The sequence below is a fragment of the Podarcis vaucheri genome (genome assembly GCF_965113315.1).
Source record: "Podarcis vaucheri genome assembly, chromosome: 7".
Taxonomy (NCBI): domain Eukaryota; kingdom Metazoa; phylum Chordata; class Lepidosauria; order Squamata; family Lacertidae; genus Podarcis; species Podarcis vaucheri.
The window spans coordinates 26,390,125-26,410,891 of NC_138765.1; the positions used below are offsets into that span (position 1 = coordinate 26,390,125).

At 46.8% G+C, this 20,767-nt stretch overlaps 1 protein-coding gene across 6 annotated transcripts in view; it reads left to right on the forward strand.

Annotated features, from left to right (window-relative positions):
• The window catches only part of TMEM200B (transmembrane protein 200B), a 94,284-nt gene that overhangs the window by 25,722 nt on the left and 47,795 nt on the right, over nucleotides 1-20,767 (forward strand). Inside the window, exons 3-4 of one of the 6 annotated variants that reach the window (XM_082231776.1) lie at nucleotides 4,179-4,477; nucleotides 6,639-8,815. The exons of 2 other annotated variants lie outside the window; for them this stretch is intronic. In XM_082231776.1, the coding sequence (XP_082087902.1) occupies nucleotides 6,661-8,028 (1,368 nt within the window). In that variant the 5' untranslated portion in view covers nucleotides 4,179-4,477; nucleotides 6,639-6,660 and the 3' untranslated portion in view covers nucleotides 8,029-8,815. Of the gene's footprint in view, nucleotides 1-3,392; nucleotides 4,478-6,638; nucleotides 8,816-19,521; nucleotides 19,816-20,767 lie in introns of those variants that run through there. 3 more of the 6 variants (XM_082231777.1, XR_014221808.1, XM_082231775.1) reach the window with 3 other exon arrangements.

Below are 20,767 nucleotides of genomic sequence, written 5' to 3' on the forward strand. Positions count from 1 at the left end.
TAATAATATTTTCCATTTTTATTATTGGTATCATTAGCTAAGTACCACATTGCCAATGGTATCCCATTCGTTCCACATGATTACATTTGACTGCAACGTTTCAGTATTATTATTTTTAATTTCTGGCCGCTGTGCTTTTCAATTGAGTAGGATCACTGTGGTCCAGACTGGAGACTCCATAGCTGGCACAATACAACCATCCTTCTGGAATGTGTTGGATTGACTCTGATCCACTTTTTGCATTTCTGCAAAGCGTGCCGCCATCATTCACATACATTAATGAACTCTTAGGTAACCACATCATAGAGCACAAGGAAAAGTCAAATTAGAATTAATTAGGTCAAGAAACTTCTCGGGGGTGGGGTGGGAATGTCCTGATGTTGATTTTGGACATTCCCTTGGCCAGAGATGGGAAACCTGTGGCCTGCCAGATGTTGTCAGGCTCCCATCACCCCCAGTCTCCATGGCCAATGGTCAGGGATGATGGGAGTTGGAGCCCAGAAACATCTGGAAGAAGAACCAGGCTCCCCATCCCTGCCTTAAAGCATATGGATAGATGGAGCTACCTGTATCCTTGAAATTTACACCAGCAGGCTTTGGAGAGCTCTGCCATAGAATCCTAGAATTATAGAGTTGGAAGGGACCCCAAGGGTCATCTATTCCAACTCCCTGCAATGCAGGAATCTCAGCTAAAGCAACCATGACAGATGGACATCCAACCTCTGCTTAAAAACCTCCAAGGAAGAGTCCACAATCTCCCAAGGGAGACCGTCCCACTGTTGAACAGCTCTTACTGTCAGAAAGTTCTTCCTGGTGTTTAGTTGGAATCTCCTTTCTTGTAACTTGAATCCATTGGTTTGAATCCTACCCTCCAGAGCAGGAGAAAATAAGCTTATTCCCTTTTTTCATGTGACAGCTCTTGATCTATTTGAAGGTGGCTGCTGTATCTCCTCTCAGTCTCCTCTTTTCCAGGCTAAACTACATATCAAGTCTGTCTCCTCCTCTGACCCATCAGACTGTAAATATGGGATGTGCTTATTCCCCTTATGTCTTCCTTTTGTTCCATATCAAATTTAACCCCTTCTGCTATTGATCTAGGATGGATGTAGGCAGGCTCGTTTCCACAGGCCAATGTCATCTAGGGGAGGAGGGATTCCCACGGGAGCTCATAGGAGCTTCCTAGGAGAGAAGCACTGTTTGAGCAGGCCTATCCCCTTAGCAATTCCTGTGTTCAATTCCAACCATTTGGCTGAGCAGCCATAGGATAGCAGCCTCAGTGTAATCAGTCCCAGGAGATAAGAGAAGCAACAAAGCAGAGGGAAAGCTTCTTGTCTACCTCTCCAGACTTGTTAAAAGCAGCATGGAGAACTAGGGGACACACACACACTCACTGGCAAGCAAGCAAGAGAGATTCTTGCAAACCATCTTACAAGTGCTTCAGATCTTTGCATTTTTCTTGAAGCCCACTCAGAAACAGTGTACCCCAGGGCTCAGAACTTTGCTCACTTATTTCCAGGATTGCAAAACATTAGGTAGAATGGTTTTGAAGGTTTGAGGTTGGTGTTGAGAAGTGCACTGGAGTTAGATTGATAGTCACCTTCCTTTGTCTTGACCTCTGCAACAAAGAGCCACAGATGGATTTATGCAAGCGTCAAAAGTCAGCTGATCTGTCAAATGTGGAGAGCGGAGGGGGGCATGGATCAGGTCCGCCAGCCCAATCCAGTTCCCTTCATTTTGCTATATAGAGCAGGACTGGGAAACCTGTGGCCCTCCAGATGTTTTGGACTTCAACTTCCATCAGCCCCAGGTAGCATGGCCAGCAACATCTGGAGTGCCTGAACTTCCCCAGCCCTGCTGTTGAGGAATCTGAATAGCTATTAAACTCCTGCTTGGGTGAAATTGTTGCAAGTTCCAAACGCTCCTAGATCCTCTCCAGTTTTGTATATAAATCGGAAGGTTCTCCCCCCACCCCAATGGAACGCCAGTGTAGCTCAGCTATCAAAATTCTGATACATTGAATTAGGGAAATAATTCCATTTTATTAAAAAAAATGAAAAATGTTATCTTACAAAACCTGAAAGCTTAAAATCTCAGAGTCCCAACCAAGGCACTGAGCTGTCATAATGTTCTATGATGCTAATAACACATAAATTTCTGGAGCATTTCTCTTCCCTTGAGCTGTCACAAGCCTTAGCGCCACCCCCACCTCCCCAAAATTGAAATGAGGTGGTTGGGGCAGGGGCGAGTGGAAGAGTACTTTTTAATAAGAGGTGGGTAGATTCTGGAACTGGATCACAAATGGTCATTGAAAGCAACCTCCTTTGCTGACTTTATATTTAGCTAAGTCGAATGTGCCTTGCTGTAAAGTATAGAATTAATCAGTTAACTTGAGCGACAATGTCAAAGAGTCCTAGACATATATATCTTACGCAACCTTTCTTGGGAATTCTAATAATAAAGCCATGCTCTTGAACTCCATACAAAGAACAGCCTTTCCTAGCTCTGCTTTGTGTTCCCTTTTTCCTCTGCTTTTTAAATTCAACTTTGGCTGATGCCAGATGAATTGAGGTTGCTTTCAGATGACATATAAACGCTGCCTTTTAGCATGGGGCCAAATTGAAAGTCTGTGCATTTCTTTTTATTTTTTGCACCAGAGTTAGCTAACTATATCCTTCCTTGATCTTGACCTCTCGATCTTTGGTTTGTGTGCCTAGGGACCTGGTCTCAGCCCTTTCCATGTATTTAGACGTCATAACATTAAAGGAGGACCTTGAGTGGAGATCAGAGTACTTGGATTTGCCCTCCTGTTTCCCACAGTTCAGTACTACTCCTCTCCATAGTGGAATAGTGTAAACACAACTTCAATGGTCTACGTGGGGAATAGGGTTGGGCAATAGCTGGTTTTCAGCATTGTGACATGCCACCAACTAAATATCACGATATATTACCAATATATCACGATGTCTGAAATATGTAGGGACGTTGGTGGCGCTGTGGTCTAAACCACTGAGCCTCTTGGGCTTGCCAATCAGAAGGTCGGCGGTTTGAATCCCCACGACAGGGTGAGCTCCCGTTGCTTGGTCCCTGCTCCTGCCAACCTAGCAGTTCAAAAGCACAAAGTGCAAGTAGATAAATAGGTATTGCTCCAGCGGGAAGGTAAACGGTGTTTCCGTGCACTGCTCTGGTTTTGCCAGAAGCGGCTTAGTCATGCTGGCCACATGACCCAGAAAAACTGTCTGCAGACAAACGTCGGCTCCCTCGGCCAGTAAAGCGAGATGAGCGCCGCGACCCCAGAGTCATTCGTGACTGGACTTAACAGTCAGGGGTCCTTTACCTTTTTTATGTAGAGGCATTGGCTGGCTTCGGGTTTCCTCCACATTGAGATTTTTGCATAGCACACACAAACATCACGATTCACAATATATTGCCAGGTCAAAAATTATGAAACCAATAGCACTATATGGACTACAAACCAGTTTGGGACAATATATCGATCTATCACCCAGCCCTAGAGGGGAAATGGTGAAGTTGATTCATTGCTAGTTAGGAAAGGTAGAAATCAAGGTAGACTTTGACCAGAGCATGCAGGGAAACTTAAAGTCAAGCATTCAAGGCTGTTCTTCGCAAAAGAGGAGCAGCTGAGTGTTAATAGCTGTGCAACAGTTTATTGCCACGAGGCGTAATCCCAACGGCAAGTCCTCCTGAAACAAACGGGAATTGTGCCAGAGCCCGTGTGCTTTCAGCTATCCCATTTATTTCAGTAGCTTGGATAGTGCCCTGTGGCAAGCTCCCCTGCTCAAGTTCCATTGAAATGACTGGGAATGCTAGAAGACCATGAACTCTTCCACAACACCCAGGGGCAAAGGGTTTCTTTCTGTGAGTTAGTGCAGTTGTGGCTGATATAGCTGCCCTTTCTGTTAACGGGGGTGGGTGGGGGCATACCTGCGTCCATTTTGTGGTCCTGCTCCCCCTTTTAGATGTGGCAGTTATTTTGGGCTTTGCCACTCACCCACGGCAGCCATTTTGCATTCCGCTGCGCCCTGCCACGGCAGCCATTTTGCGTCGGGCCACGAACACCGCGGCAGCCATTTTGTGGCCGGCGCCCACAGTTGGTGGCCGCTGCCTGAAAGGGCCTGGCAGATTCTGTGATCGCATCCTCCTGCGTGCGTTTGGAACAGGAGAAAACTAAGAGAGGAGTCTGAGAAGAGGCAGGGCAGTATAGAAGCAGGCACTGAGAGCTGCCTACACCAATGGGGGTGGCCTGTGAGTTGCCTGAATCTGAGCCCCATCATGGCGATGCTTGGACCCTTGACGGTGAAATCTTTCAAGGAAGAGGCTGTCCCTGCTTGACCCAACAACATGTGATGGTAATTTGCAACGGCGCCTTATGGGTTTTGCAAAAAGAAAAAAGTTTGGAAGGGCTGGTTCCACCTACCTTGTCACCAGGAGATTAAGCAGCTTACTGTAACAGTTTAAGGTAGGTCACATCTCAGATGGTAATTAAAGTGAGTTATTCTCAGCAGCAGGCTGACGGGACAAGCACATTTCAAGCCACTGCAGGCTGAAGTGGGGCAGGCAGCGGGGAATAATCTCTGGAAAATTTGAAGGCAAGCTTAGAAACGCCTGTTATGGTGGATTTTTTTTTTTCCCTGCTGGCTGGCACCTGGAAGAGACAAAGGTTAGCTGCAGGGGGTTGCTCCGTCAAGAGGAAGGGCTTAAATTCATGTTGCCAAAGGATTAGCTGAGTTTGAAATGTTATCTTGCCTCTCCCCGACATCTTTTCTATATATATATATATATATAAATAAATAATCTCCTTCCTAGAAATTGTCGTAGGTTGACAGTTTGGGACAAGAACACATTTTACATTCTAAAGTTCAAACACTTAATTCCTTCCTGGGAGACTCATAATACCTTCAAATGAAGAACATGGAAAGGAGGAGTTTTCTGTTGGATTTGCTGGTACTCCTCCTGCTTTTGAATAAAACAAAGTGGTGCCCCAATCCCTTCTGATCTGAGATCCACTTTGAGCCCCAAACAAGTAAAATAGGACCCACTCCTGAAATTTATTAATAAGAGTGTGTTGGTTCAGATGCAATACAACCTTAATTAGTGTCACATGAATGAGCCTAGGTAAACCCTGAGTTTACACACCCACCCACACCTATATCTTCTCCGGTATAGATCAGATGCAAGGAGGTCTGGAAGGTTTCATTTCTCATTTAGACCAACCGCAGCTTGCTGTGTTGCTTAAGTCTCAACACACTGTAGTTCCTCTTAACTATGATCATCGAATGGCATAGATATACGCCACCTGTTGAGTTTTGCTGGTACGGTCTGGTTGGTTGCTGCATTTGGGAAGGACGTTCTTCATAGGTTAGTTTGGCCAGTGACTCCCCTCACTTCCCTCCTGTAAAACGCAGCTTGGCTCACTTGCCTGAGCTCTTTTGCTATTTCATTCTGCTGGCACTGCAGCACCTCTTTTCTCTGTTTGTGCCACCCTTGGTGGATTGGGTAAATTGATGGGGGGGGGGCTGGTGGGCGGATGGCCTTATATGCAAAGATTCTGCAGAGAACTTGCCTTTATGTTTAAAACATAAGCCTAGAGAAGTTTCAATTTGTAAATCTCTTCTCGGGGGATGCAGCAACATAAAAAAGTACCTTTTAAAATGGAGTCTATAACACTTATTGCACTGTTATTTATATATTATGCATGATATGCAGAGATAATGTGTATATTATATCCCATGTTTCTTTAGTCATGGAAATGAAGGTGGTTTATACTTTGTGTTCCACTGTGGTTTTCCCACCAGGCAGTGACCAGTTCAGGACTTGCTTAGCTTCAAGAAGTTGGCAGCATCACATGCCTTCAAACCATGACCAGGGAATATTGGGGGAGGATTGTACTTTAGGGGCAGGGCACTTTGAGGACACCGTATTTGGGGATATTAGACTAAACTTTGCCAAAGGAAGGGGAAGGGCAATCGGATCGTAGAATTGGAAGGGACCATGAGGATCATCTAGTCCAACCCCTGCAATGCAGGAAACCTTTACCCCATCTGGAGCTCGAACCCACAGCCCTGACATTAAGAGTCAGTGGTGGAGCACCTGGGAATCCAGAAGGTAGCAAGTTCGATCCCTGACATACCCAGCTAGGACTGAAAAAGACCCTAGGGGTTATTGGGTTGTTGTTTTTATTTTGATTATATATTTTGTCCTTTTATATTTTGATTTTGTTCTGTGAACCACCCTGAGACCTCCGGGTACAGGGCGATATATAAATTCAATAAATAATAATAATTATAACTGCTGCCAGTCAGTGTAGACCAAGGACAGGTCCCTCCAGATGTTTTTGACTACAGCTTCCATCACTGCTTACCATTGATCACTCTGGCTAGGGCTGATGGGAGTTGTAGTCCAACAACATCCGGAGGGCCACACATTCCCCATCCTTATGTTGAGCTAGGCAGATCAATCATCTGAACTGGTAGCAGGCAGATTCCTATGTGCCAGGAAGTAGGGTGGGGTGCGAGTGTATTATTGCTACTATTTCCCAGTGGAGGGAGAGTTTGGACAAGTCACCTCTGCTTCTTTCCCATGCCTCCCTCTCCTTAACACTTTCTCTCTTTGTTGTCAAGATGGCTGGTGGACGACGTGGGGATGGTGACAGCCAGAGGCCCTGCTGAAGCCGCAAGAGCCATGAAGAACCAGCCCCCTTCAGGGAACGCACCCGCAACACCCGCCAGCGCCCCTTCCCGATGGCACCGGCGCAGGTTCCGGCGCAAGGCCCCCTCCGAGGTGACCGTGAAGGGCCAGCTGCGCATGCGCTCTACCTCGGGAGCCTTTGTGATGGTGGGCGTCTCAGTGGTGCTGGTGGGCATGACCATCGCCGTCATTGGCTACTGGCCTCACCGTGCCAGGTCCGGAGGAGGCAGCCGGCCGGGTAACGCCAGCGCCACCGATGAGATCAAGAAGGAAGTGAAGGCCTTGGCCCACCCTCGCCCCTTACCTCACAGCGAGAAGCTGAAGCTCATTGGGCCTGTCATCATGGGCATAGGCCTCTTCATCTTCATCTGTGCCAACACCATGCTGTACGAGAACAGAGACATGGAGACCCGCTTGCTGATGCAGAGGGAGCTCTACTCCATGAGTCTGAGGCTCCCACAGGACACCAGCCAGGCAAGCAGCTACTTTCAGAGGAGGCCTACCTTGTCCTCTGTCCAGGCGAACGCAGACTGCGTGGAAGGTTGCTACGAGGTGGACCTCTCCTCCAGCGGCTTCCAGTCTTGCTCCAGCCCAGCCGCCAAGTGGCCCAACGCTTACGACTCAAACAGGCTACAGGCCACCACCCAGTTCCACAAGAGCGTCTCGCCATCCCTTTCCCTCCTGAGCGTCCGCTCGGATTCTGGCAACGCCGCGCCAGATAACTGCGGCCTCCCTTTTGCCCACGGCGCAGAGTCAGTCATCTCGGCCGTCAATGCCCTGTCTCTGCCTCTCATTAAACTCAACAACTGTCTCCTTGAAAGCCAGCGAGTTTCTCGAGCAGCCATCCGGGACTTGGAAGGCAATTGCCTCCGCTTGCCAGAGGAGAAAGACGAGGTGTTGAGGCTCTCCTGGACCGTCCTCCCGGGGTGCAATGCCACGGCTCCCCGGAGAAGCGAGCTCAGAGGCAGCCACGTGGTTATCGATATGGAAAATGTTGAGCCTTCCTCAGCCACCTCGGTGGAAAGACTGCTGAACCCCAAATGCACAAAGAGGGGATTCAGCTCAGACACTCAGATCCCTAATACGGGTCACTCCAAGTCCCTGGATCTCGGCCAGCCGGGGGTAGTGTTAGTGGCACCAGTCAAAGACAGGAAGCACAGGAGCTGGCCTAGACTCGACCACATTGGCCTGGTCAACTATGCAAAACTGGAAAGCCGGGGCGAGTCTTCTGATAGGCTGTTGGAGCCAGCGAAGGAGCCTATCAGTGGCTTGAGCAGGGAGCCTTCCCGGGAGGTTGTTGCAGAAACGGGTTGTGGAAACTGACTCTGCATTGGAAGACTGCATGTGCTGTTGGGATTTGCCATGTCATGCCTGGCGTTGCCAGGAGCGAACGTGTATATAGATAGTTTGAAATGAACGTTTTGCAGCAGCGGCTGCTTAGTCAGTCTGCCAGTGGCCAAGCCCAAGTCTCCTGCCAGAGGAGAGATGCCTTTGAGATGCTGCTGAACAGATTGATTTCTTTCTCAAGGGCCTGTTCAATTCTTGCCTTATAAAGATCTCCTCTTCAACTTCCCCCACTCTCTGTGTGAAAAGAACTATTTGCCTAGAAATGGAAAGAAGACTTAGGATTGCAATGGGGCGGGTGGGGGGGTGGTTGGTGGGGGCTGGTACTCCTCACTACACCCAAACCCACCCAGCCTCCCTTGGAAACACAGGTGGTAAGAACGGGATGATTGCTAAGGTTTCAGAAACAATAAACTGGTGCCTCCTAAAATAGCACAGGTCTAGTTTTAAAAGTCACGAGATTATAATTTTTATACACAGATGCTAGTTTCAGAGCTCTTTGGGGCTAAACATCAGACCTTGCCTGCGGTATTCACCCCACCCCACCCCCGGTAGTAGAACAATTTTTATTTTTTTTAAAAGAGATTCTTATTGTTTTATTGCCAATCTCATGTTCGGGGCTCTGAGAAAGCCAAAACATTTTAAAGTCAAAATCTTGCAAGTTAATTGGTGACTTTTTTCTCCTTCCTGCCTCATCCTCTGTCCTGAATCACTGGGTATGTACATGCCAAACAAGGTTATTAAAAAAAAAAAAAGTTTGCCTCACTGCTTTGAAGATCTTGAGTCGTTTGTTATGCCTTAAACATTGTTTGGGATTGCTCTCTTTCCGAGGGAAATTTATCAGCTGATTTCAGCTAGCCCTTGACCAAAAAATGATAAATAAGCTTTTCCCCCCTCCATGGATGGTGAGAATGTTTAGGGTAGGAGACCATCTATTTCCTTAACAACATCTGCAAACTGATCTGAAGGCTCAGAGAGATGCTTCTTCCCAACCACTCCAGCTGGGAACCCCAGTGCCTCAGCACACACACCCACACCCAAAAGCTGGAGAGAGAAAACTATTGCAGTTCAAATATAGCCTGAGAACGGGATTCGGGCTGCAGGCATTTCCCATAACTATGAGTGGCTGTTGTGAAGCAGATGCTGTAGTACAGATGCCAGGCACCGAGCCAGATGTGAAGAGGAGGCCTTACGGGGCTGGGTGGTGGAAGGCAGAGAATCACTGCCAAACAGCTGAGACCATAACTACAGGTAGCCAGATCCGTTTCAAGCAATCTCATTGGGCGGCTTCTTAATAAGACTTTGTAGCGGCATCCTGCCTGTATGGGTTTTCCTTGTATCTCCCCAAGTGAGAGGGCTAGAAACTTACTTTAAAAACAAGGAGAGTTAACAATTCATAAGAACATCAGAGGGTGCTTTATAGCAAGTCTGACCATGGGGTCCATCTCGCTCAGTATTGGCTACACTGACTGGCAGCAGCTCTCCAGGGTTTCGGATAGGGTGTCTCTCCTAGTCATAGCTCTCAACCTTCCCTTTTTTTTGCGGGAAATTCCCTTATTCCAGCGCCGTTTCCTGCTGCTTCCCACTGCTATCCCGGATTGTTAGGTATCCCGTAGACTGTCCCCGGGACAGGTGAGGCTGCTGATCCCTTATTTTCAAATCTGAAAGTTGACAGCTATGTTCCTAGCCCTTAGAATCATAGAATCATAGAATCATAGAGTTGGAAGAGACCACAAGGGCCATCGAGTCCAACCCCCTGCCAAGCAGGAAACACCATCAGAGCACTCCTGACATATGGTTGTCAAGCCTCTGCTTAAAGACCTCCAAAGTAGGAGACTCCACCACACTCCTTGGCAGCAAATTCCACTGTCGAACAGCTCTTACTGTCAGGAAGTTCTTCCTAATGTTTAGGTGGAATCTTCTTTCTTGTAGTTTGGATCCATTGCTCCGTGTCCGCTTCTCTGGAGCAGCAGAAAACAACCTTTCTCCCTCCTCTATGTGACATCCTTTTATATATTTGAACATGGCTATCATATCACCCCTTAACCTCCTCTTCTCCAGGCTAAACATGCCCAGCTCCCTTAGCCGTTCCTCATAAGGCATCGTTTCCAGGCCCTTGACCATCTTGGTTGCCCTCCTCTGGACACGTTCCAGTTTGTCAGTGTCCTTCTTGAATTGTGGTGCCCAGAACTGGACACAGTACTCCAGGTGTGGTCTGACCAGAGCAGAATACAGTGGCACTATTACTTCCCTTGATCTAGATGCTATACTCCTATTGATGCAGCCCAGAATTGCATTGGCTTTTTTAGCTGCCGCGTCACACTGTTGGCTCATGTCAAGTTTGTGGTCAACCAAGACTCCTAGATCCTTTTCACATGTACTGCTCTCAAGCCAGGTGTCACCCATCTTGTATTTGTGCCTCTCATTTTTTTTGCCCAAGTGCAATACTTTACATTTCTCCCTGTTAAAATTCATCTTGTTTATTTTTGCCCAGTTCTCTAATCTGTCAAGGTCGTTTTGAAGTGTGATCCTGTCCTCTGGGGTGTTAGCCACCCCTCCCAGTTTGGTGTCATCTGCAAATTTGATCAGGATGCCCTTGAGTCCATCATCCAAGTCGTTGATAAAGATGTTGAATAAGACCGGGCCCAAGACAGAACCCTGTGGCACCCCACTAGTCACTCTTCTCCAGGATGAAGAGGAACCATTGATGAGCACCCTTTGGGTTCGGTCAGTCAGCCAGTTACAAATCCACTGAGTGGTAGCATAGTCAAGACCGCATTTTACCAGCTTCTTTACAAGAATATCATGGGGCACCTTGTCAAATGCCTTGCTGAAATCAAGGTAGGCTACATCCACTGCGTTCCCTTCATCTACCAGGCTTGTAATTCTGTCAAAAAACGAGATCAGGTTAGTCTGACATGACTTATTTTTCAGAAATCCATGCTGACTATTGGTGATCACAGCATTCCTTTCTAGGTGCTCACAGACTGTTTGCTTAATGATCTGCTCCAGAATCTTCCCTGGTATTGATGTCAGACTGACTGGGCGGTAATTATTTGGGTCCTCTCTTTTCCCCTTTTTGAAAATAGGGACAACATTTGCCCTCCTCCAGTCTGCCGGGACTTCGCCTGTTCTCCAGGAATTCTCAAAGATGACTGCCAGTGGTTCTGAGATCACATCTGCCAGTTCTTTTAATACTCTTGGATGCAGTTCATCTGGCCCTGGAGACTTGAATACATCTAAACTAGCCAAATATTCTTGTACTATCTCCTTAGTTATTCTGGGCTGTGTTTCCTTTGCTGAATCATTTGCTCCAAATTCTTCAGGTCGGGCATTGTTTTCTTTATCGGAGAAGACTGAGGCAAAGAAGGCATTGAGTAGTTCAGCCCTTTCTGTGTCCCCTGTTTGCATTTCACCATCTTCTCCTCTGAGTGACCCCACAGTTTCTTTGTTCTTCCTTTTGCTACGAACATACCCATAAAAGCCTTTTTTGTTGCTTTTAACCTCTCTAGCAAGCCTGAGTTCATTCTGTGCTTTAGCTTTTCTGACTTTGTGTCTACACGTGCTGGCTATTTGTTTGAATTCCTCTTTGGTGGTTTCCCCCCTTTTCCATTTTTTGTACACATCCTTTTTTAATCTTAATTCAGTTAAAAGTTCTTTAGATAGCCACCCTGGCTTCTTTAGGCACCTTCCATGTTTCCGTCTCATTGGTATTGCCTGTCGTTGTGCTTTTACTATCTCCCTCTTAACAAACTCCCAGCCATCATGAACTCCCTTTCCTTTAAGTATTGCTGTCCATGGGATCTCACCCAGCACTTCCCTAAGTTTTATGAAGTCGGCTTTCTTAAAGTCAAGAAATTGAGTCCTAGTATGCTTGGCTGCTCCTTTCCGCTGTATAGTAAACTTCAGAAGAGCATGATCACTCGCGCCTAATGATCCTTCCACATCTACCCCACTAACCAGGTCATCAACATTGGTTAGGACCAGATCTAAAATGGCTGTTCCTCTTGTTGCTTCTCCCACTTTCTGGACAATGAAGTTGTCTGCAAGGCCAGTGAGGAATCTGTTTGACCTTATGCTCTTGGCTGAGTTTGACGTCCAACAAATATCCGGGTAATTGAAGTCCCCCATTACTACTATCTCCCTTCCTTTTGCATGCTTGGCCATCTGTTCCAGGAAGGCATCATCTATGTCCTCCGTTTGGCTTGGGGATCTATAGTAAACTCCCACAATGAGGTCTCTGTTATTCTTCTCTCCCTTAATTTTGACCCAAATGCTCTCACTTTGGCTTTGAGGTTCTAAATCTTGGATCTCTTCACAGGTATACACATCCCTGACATATAACGCCACTCCTCCTCCTTTCTTGTCTGGTCTGTTTCTCTGAAATAGATTGTATCCCCCCATTATTACATTCCAATCGTGGGACTTATCCCACCAGGTTTCAGTGATGCCTATTATGTCATATTTAGTTTGCTGTACCAAGAGCTCAAGCTCATCTTGTTTATTTCCCATGCTTTGCGCATTAGTGTAGAGACATTGAAGTCCATTAATCATTCCCCCGTGTCTCTTATTTAAGGATTTTTTCCTCCCACCACTAGGTCCGCGTGCTGTTTGCTCCATTTGGTCTATGACATTTGGATGATCATCTTCATTAATTGATAGACTCCTACCTTCAGGAGCATTGTCTCCCGTCCCCACATTAGTCAGTTTAAAGCCCTCCTGATGAGGTTTCTGAGATTTTTGGCAAAAACATTTCTCCCAACCGTTGTGAGGTGCAGCCCATCGCTTGCCAGAAGTCCATCTTCAAGAAACTGCAGTCCGTGATCTAAGAATCCAAACCGTTCCTGTTTACACCATTTGCGAAGCCAGCTGTTCACTTCCACTATTTTCCCCTCTCTCCCTGGGCCACGTCGTTCAACTGGGAGGACAGACGAGATGACAATTTGTGCATTTAGTTGCTTCAATTTCCTGCCGAGAGCCTCGTAGTCTCTTTTGATCTTCTGGAGGCTATTGCTTGCAGTGTCATTGGTTCCCACATGAACCAAGAGGAAGGGGTATTCGTCAGTGGGTTTTATGATTCCTTGCAGTCGTTCAGTTACATCTTGGATCTTAGCCCCGGGGAGACAGCACACTTCCCGAGACATCTTGTCAGGCCCACAGATCACTGCTTCTGTTCCCCTCAGTAGGGAATCCCCTATCACCACTACACGCCTCCTCTTGGGTTTGGTCGGGGTTCTTCCGTGAGCTGTCCGTTCCAAGGTCACCTGCACATTCCCTGAGGACTGACTTTGCTGCTCGTCTTCATATACCTGATCGACTGTAATGAGGGAGAGATCCTCAAATGGAGTCTGCTCTTCGTCTTCCATGCTAGGGGAGAGGACCTCAAAGCGATTGTGTATTTCTAGACAATCAGAGTGGACCCTGGGCCTCCTACTTCTTTGAGTCACGTTTCTCCATATATCTGGCTCCTGTGTTGGTGAACAAGCCTCCTTCTCAGGGGAGTCCCCTGTCTCCTCCTTGGTGGGGACGGTGTGCTCTGTTGCTTCCAAGAAGAGCTCCAGCTCTCTAATTCTTTGGAGCGTAGCTACACGTTCCTCCAGTTGCTGGACTTTGTCTTTTAATAGGGCAATCAACATGCAATTGCTGCAGGTAAAGCTGCCTGCAACCTTTGGCAAGATGGCAAACATTGCGCAGGAATCGCAGGCGACTGCAGCTGTTCCCTCCCCTTCCATCATGAGATCGTGTTGTTGGGGGTGGCTACAGAGGTCCTTCATCATAAAAAGCTTGAAGACAGGACAAATAACTTCCCCCACAAAAAAAAAAACCCCTAGGTCTCCCCCAACAAACGTTTGAGACTAGCTCCCCTAAATCTAAAAGATGGGTATAACTGCCCTTCCTGGAGATGCTGAGGATTGAACCTGGAACTTCCTGCGTGCAAGGCAGATGCTCTGCCGCTGAGCTATGGGCCCTTCCATACATCACCCTGGAAATTCTATGTAAGGAATAAGACTTATGCATGTCCAAAGAGAGAGAGCGAGAGAAGCATCTGATTTTCATTTTGCTCCCTTTGATTCTGAATGTCTTGCCACATTCCTTTCACATTTTTTCCAGTTCCTCTGCCACGACCTCAGCTCCCCTCCAATGCTGGGCGTGTGTTAAGCTGAACTTTTTGCCTCCTGGTTCGTTTCAAGAGGAAATGACCCGAAAAGGAATATTCCTGCCGTTCTGACCCCACAGACGGGCCTTTAAATAGAAAAATAAAGCGGTGGTGCAGGCTGCAAGCCAACACATCCCTAACCTGGGAATAAGGCCCAGGGGGCTTACCTCTTAGTAAATATGCATCAGATTGCCTTGGTGATTGATCAACGAGAAGTTAGAAACAGGGACATTCCATTGACATCAGTGAGATTTCAGGATCTTCTGTGTACTTGCAGCAAGGTTTGGGAGCCACCTACCTGCAGTTGCACCCACACCATGCAGAGAATCCTTAATGTGGGCTAGAAACTTAAAAGCCCAAGTCTTGCTAGATCATCTCGGTGTGTGAAATCCAGCTGCCGACTCCTCCAACACTGCAGACAACAGGTAGTCCAAAAAATAATAATCACCACCTATAGATCTGTGGTTCCCAACGTGGGGCACGCACCTCACAGGGGGGCAATTTGATTTTTAAGAGGGGGCAATTTGAGAATGAGTTATTAACAGTGAATGGCCTTTTAGGCTTCCTCCATGTGAACAGGAATTCACTTTTTGAATAATAAGAATAAGAAACGGGGGGAGGGGATCAGGATTTTAGAGATGCTTAGGTGGGGCATAGCCAAGAAAAGGTTGGGAACCACTGCTTATAGATAAACAACCAATCCAATAGCCCATATTCTCTTTCTGATGGGTGGGGTCAGACTGACCTCACACATCCAGGGCAAGCAAAGTGACTTCCCCGGGGTGTGAGCCTGGCCAGTGTGTATGGAAGTCCTGGTATGCCCAGACAAGGCCACCCGGGCGACAAGACAGTTGGACCCTTGTGCTGGACAGGGTGCGGAGAGTGCTCACCCTCTTCCCACCCAGCAGCTGTGGCGAGGGCAGGGTTAGTGTGTTCTGTCCTGCCCTGGGCGCCTGCAAATAGTGCTATGCCACTGCTCTCCTCCATGAATTTGTCTGATCTTTTAAAGCCATCTAGGTTGGTGGCCATTACTGCTTCCTGTGGGAATGAGTTCCACAGTTTATGACTATGCACAGCATAGCCTTCCAAAAGTCAGCTTCCTTGGAAGTCCACGAGTGCTATGAAGCACGGTCATCCTTTGAAATTCACACTTCTGAACTTAAAAATGCAGACATTTGACCAAGAAATGTGTGCAAAAATGCATATGATGCAGTAAAGGGCATATAAATCAGTGAAGGGCATATATACAGTATATATATATATCAGTGAAAATTAACAGACAGAAATGTATTGCATTATAAGAAACCACTTTGCAAAAATGTGCATATTTGGTAAGACTGCATACAAAAATGTGCAGAAATTCACACAAGAGCAGAAATTCACACTAAAATGCTGGCAATTTTTTCTGTGGACTTTTAAAATGCAAAATTTTCTGGCTGATTTATAAAGGTGGAGAACGGAGCTTAATACAGTGGTACCTCTGGTTACAAACTTAATTCGTTCCAGTGGTCCGTTCTTAACCTGAAACCATTCTTAACCTGAGGCACCACTTTAGCTAGTAGGGCCTCCCGCTGCCGCTGCACCGCCGACGCACAATTTCTGTTCTCATCCTGAGGTAAGGTTCTTAACCCGAGGTACTACTTCCGGGTTAGTGGAGTGTGTAACCTGAAGTGCTTGTAACCTGCGGTGTTTGTAACCCAAAGTACCACTGTATAAGAAAAATGAGAAACTGAAATAGATTTGTCTATCCTTATCAGTTGCTCATACAGCCCTTCATTTTCCCTCTTTTAAATGGCAACATCACTTTCCCATCCTTGGGGCAACCTGGCCAATTTCTGTGAACTTTGTCCCTTTGGGAGGAGGGCTTCCTCCCTACTTCCCACCTAGTCCCAGAGGTCGTTCCTTCTAATATTGATTTCAGCAGGTGAGTGCTGATAGGACCAAAAGCAGAAAAAAGAGAAGGAGCTATCGGAATGCTAGGCAAATCACAGCACTGTAGAGGTATCAACAAAAAAGGGGGGCAGGGAGTAAGGGAGAAACAAGCAAAAATGGAACTGGAGATTCATGGGAGCTGGCAGACTGTACAAGAGAACACTACACTTCAACATTTTGCTGCAGCCCCAGCTTCTGGTTCTTTGAATGCTGTGCCTTCCAGTTCTCCAGCACTGCGACAAACATGGGGGGGGGGAGACATAAAACACAAAACTATGGTGATTTTATGAATATCCCACCGGCTCACCACAACACACTCTTTGTTTACAGCAAGATCTACCACATAGTGCTGCAGCCGTAATGTGGAGATGGGATATCATACAGCTGAACAGGATCATGGCTAGATCAAGAGTCATGCCAAGGGGAGAATATCCATTTTATTTTTAAATCAGCAAAGCCCGTTTCGTTTCATTTTAATTTCCAATCAGCAGCGAAAACCCTTTCCCCTCCTGGAAGCTCAAGAGTTGGCTTAGGTAGTTGGGCAGGTTGCCAGCAGACTCGGGGGTTTCGCTTTACTCAATCTCGAAATCAAATAAAAACAGCGCAGTCAAAACACAGGAGTCCAGCTGCATCATTGCCGGAGAGTATAAACCACTGTAGAAAGAGGTTTGCACTCTTTTCTGTGAAGAATCCACAGCTACCCACCAAGGGCCACCAAACACGTCTTGTCTCTTTATACCTTTAAATATCAAAACACCGGATGTGAGTACCAACAGGACCCAAACCAGGGCCAATGAGAAGCAGAGGGATGTATCAGGCTAAAAAAATGGGGAAGGGGAGCAGCCCCCCCCAAAAAAAAACCACCTCAGCCTAATGAGAACTGAGCATGCTCAGTGACTACAAAATGCCTCATATATGTTAGAGGAAAGAAACAAAAAACCAAGCCTTATGAGCAGGGGTCAGCAAACTTTTTCAGCAGGGGGCCGGTCCACTGTCCCTCAGACCTTGTGGGGGGCCAGACTATATTTTGAAAAAAATATATATGAATGAGTTCCTGTGCCCCACAAATAACCCAGAGATGTATTTTAAATAAAAGGACACATTCTACTCATGTAAAAACACACTGATTCCCGGACCGTCCGTGGGCCGGATTTAGAAGGCGATTGGGCCAGATCCGGCACCTGGGCCTTAGTTTGCTTACCCATGCTTATGAGGAATGGTTGAGGGTCTTGGGTATGTTTAGCCTGGAAAAGAGGAGACTGAGATGATAGCCATCTTCAAATATCTATAGGGCTGTCACATGGAAGATGTGTTTTTCTCCTGCTCCAGAGCGTAGGATCCAAATCAATGGACTCACATTACAAGGAAGGAGGTTCTGACTGAACATTAGGAAGAATTTGCTGAAAGTAAGAGCTGTTCTACAGTGGAACAGACTCCTTTGAAAGGTGGTAGACTCTCCTTCCTTGGATGTTTTTCAGTAGAGGTTGGGCGGCCGTCTGTCATGGATGCTTTAGTTGAGATTCCTGCATTCCAGGGGGTTGGACTAGATGACAATTCGGATCCCTTCCAACTCTACAATTCTATGATACGTAATATAAAAATAATAATAATACTAATAATAATAATAATAATAATAATAATAATAATAATAATAATTTATACCCTGCCCATCTGGCTGGGTTTCCCCAGCCACTCTGGGCGGCTTCCAGCAGAATATTAAAATACAGTAGTCCATCAAACATTAAATGCTTCCCTAAACAGGGCTGCCTTCAGATGTCTTCTAAATGTCAGGTAGTTGTTTTTCTCTTTGACATCTGGTGGGAGGGCGTTCCACAGGGCGGGTGCCACTACCAAGAAAACCCTCTGCCTGGCTCCCTGCAACTTGGCTTCTTGCAGTGAGGGTACCGTCAGAAGGCCCTTGGTGCTGGACCTCAGTGTCTACGCAGAACAATGGGGGTGGAGACGCTCCTTTAGGTATACTGGGCCAAGGCCATTTAGGGCTTTAAAGGTCAGCACCAACACTTTGTATTGTGCTTGGAAACATACTGGGAGCCAATGCAGGTCTTTCAGGACCAGTGTTATGTGGTCTTGGCAGCTGCTCCCAGTCACCAGTCTAGCTGCCGCATTCTCGCTTAGTTGTAGTTTCTGGGTCACCTTCAAAGGTAGTCCCACATAGAGCGCATTGCAGTAGTCCAAGCAAGAGATAACTAGAGCATGCACCACTCTGGTGAGACAGTCTGCTGGCAGGTAGGGTCTCAGCCTGCATACCAGATGGAGCTGGTAAACAGCTGCCCTGGATACAGAATTGACCTGCGACTCTGATAGCCATGGACAGCTGCTTAACGATAGCCTCCCCGCCTCACGTAGTGCAGAAAAACCAACTCCACTTGATCACAAAACAGAAAAAACAATAACAACAGTACAACTAAGTAATAAAACCGGCATCAAAGAGTTCAGCAGAACAGAAAGTGTTGTAATACATACAGATCACAAAACAGCATGTAAAGAAGAAGCCAAGACGGGCTTAAAAACTGCCGTAACTTAAAAATAGGAAGGCTTGGGAGAAAAGTTTCCAAGGCACTTGGAAAACATAACAATGTGGGAGGGCCTGCTTCCCTTCTAAAGGAAGAGCATTCCAGGGAACTGGAGCCACTGCGCTAAAAGCATGTGGAATTGCAGCATGTTTTACCGCAGGGACACGTGGCGTGGCGCCACCCTCCACAGATCTAAGTGACCAGTGGGCGGGAGAGGCGACTTCCCAGATGCCCTGGATTAAAATCATCTAGGCAGCGGAGGCTGGTCCATAAGGGCGACTGAGGCACTGCTGCACCAACCTCAGTCTGCTCTTAGAAAAAGCCAGTCCTGAGGGTGACATTGGCTGCCAGCACCCTCCCTCTGCTGCCTGGTCGCAGGCCCCAGCTGCAGTTCCACATTTAAAGCTGCCTCATGCCGCTTCAAACTGTCATGACTTCCTCCTCACAAAGAATCCTGGGAACTGCAGTGTTTTGTACTGAGTTGAATAGGATCCAAAATGCAGCAGTCTGATTGGTCTGCAGGAGCCACCCAATCCAGCTCCAGGTGGAAGTGAATCCGCAACCTGATTGGCTTACAGGAGAATCCTGGAATTAGTCAATCGCATGGGGCCCATTGTGTAAATAATGTATATAAAGCAGACACTTTGGGGGGACTTGCATTCCTCACTACTATGAGCTGAATAAAGAGCATGAAAGCCACACTCGACTCCGAGTATATTTCATGCAGTTTCTTAAGCAAGTTGTTGGCAGAACCCTATTCCTCTCAGCCCACCTTGTCGTGGTGAGTGGGCTTGCATGTTCCTGTGACCCTTGTGAGCGAAGCCGTCGGGAATCTCGTACTCCCAGCAGGGTCACCCAAGGCGGTAAGGTCAAAGGGAAGGAGCCAGACAAATTATGATTCTAGAAGTCCTCAACGGCAGAACAGGCAGATGATAACAAGCGGTGTGTTACAACGGCTGTGAAGGCGGATGAAGGCTGCAGCAGATAGGAATCTACCAGTTTGTCGTGACTACTTCATGCCATCAGAACAGAGCCCTACTGCGAAGACTGTGCGTTGGTCAGCGTGCACTGATCTGCACACATAAAACAAATTCACGCACAGGCGTCTTCCAAAAACCCAACCCAAACAATCTTACTCGGCTAAGAGTGATCGCACTATACATTTAAAGCAGTATCATACCACTTTTAAAAAGCCCGGGCCCCAAGGCATCCTGGGAACTGAAGGGTGCTGATCCGGAAGGGTTTAACAATCAACCCCTCTTCCCAGGGAACTCTTGAGATTTGTGGCTCTGTGAGGGGATAGGGGTCTCCTGACAACTCTCAGCACCCTGATCAACTACAGTGGGGAAATGAGAGAGGAGGACCTTCTTGGTGGCGGCTCCCAGACTTTGGAACTCCCTCCCCAGAGAAGCTAGACTGGCTCCCTCCTTGTTGTCCTTCTGCCAGAAGGTGAAGACTTTCTTGTCCCCATGGACTTTGAGGAACTGACTGCTTTTAATGAGAGGCCATGGTGTTTTTTATTGTACTTATTTGTATGGTTTTAATAGATTTTATGTATGTATGTAGTTTGACTTCTACCTCTGTTTAGTTGTTTTTGTTCTATGTTTTTAGCATTTGTATATGTAAGCCACCTTGGGTCCCGTCAGGGAAAAGGCAGGGTATAAATAAATATATGCCTATTGTTATTATTATTTGTTAAGTTGTGGGTGAACATATCAGACGACACAGTGATTCTTCAAACAGCTCTTGTTTATTCAGAGGCCAGAACAGAACTGAGCTGAAGGGCTCAGTCAGCCTGCTTATAGAGAGCTCCAGTACAACGATACTGTAGCAACTTTCTAAAACTATCCAATCACTGAACGTCACTTTCGATCCTTCATTTGCATAACTATCTACAGTATCCCCCTGCTGGCCCAGGGTGAGAACTTCAGTACATAACATTATTATTATTATTATTATTATTATTATTATTATTATTATTATTATTCCCAGGATGCTCTGGGGAAAGTCACAGCTGTTTAAATGGCATGGTAGTGCTTTTGGCGTCTAGGGCAGATGGTGGTCACAGTGCTGCCCCTGTAGAACCCGGCAGGAA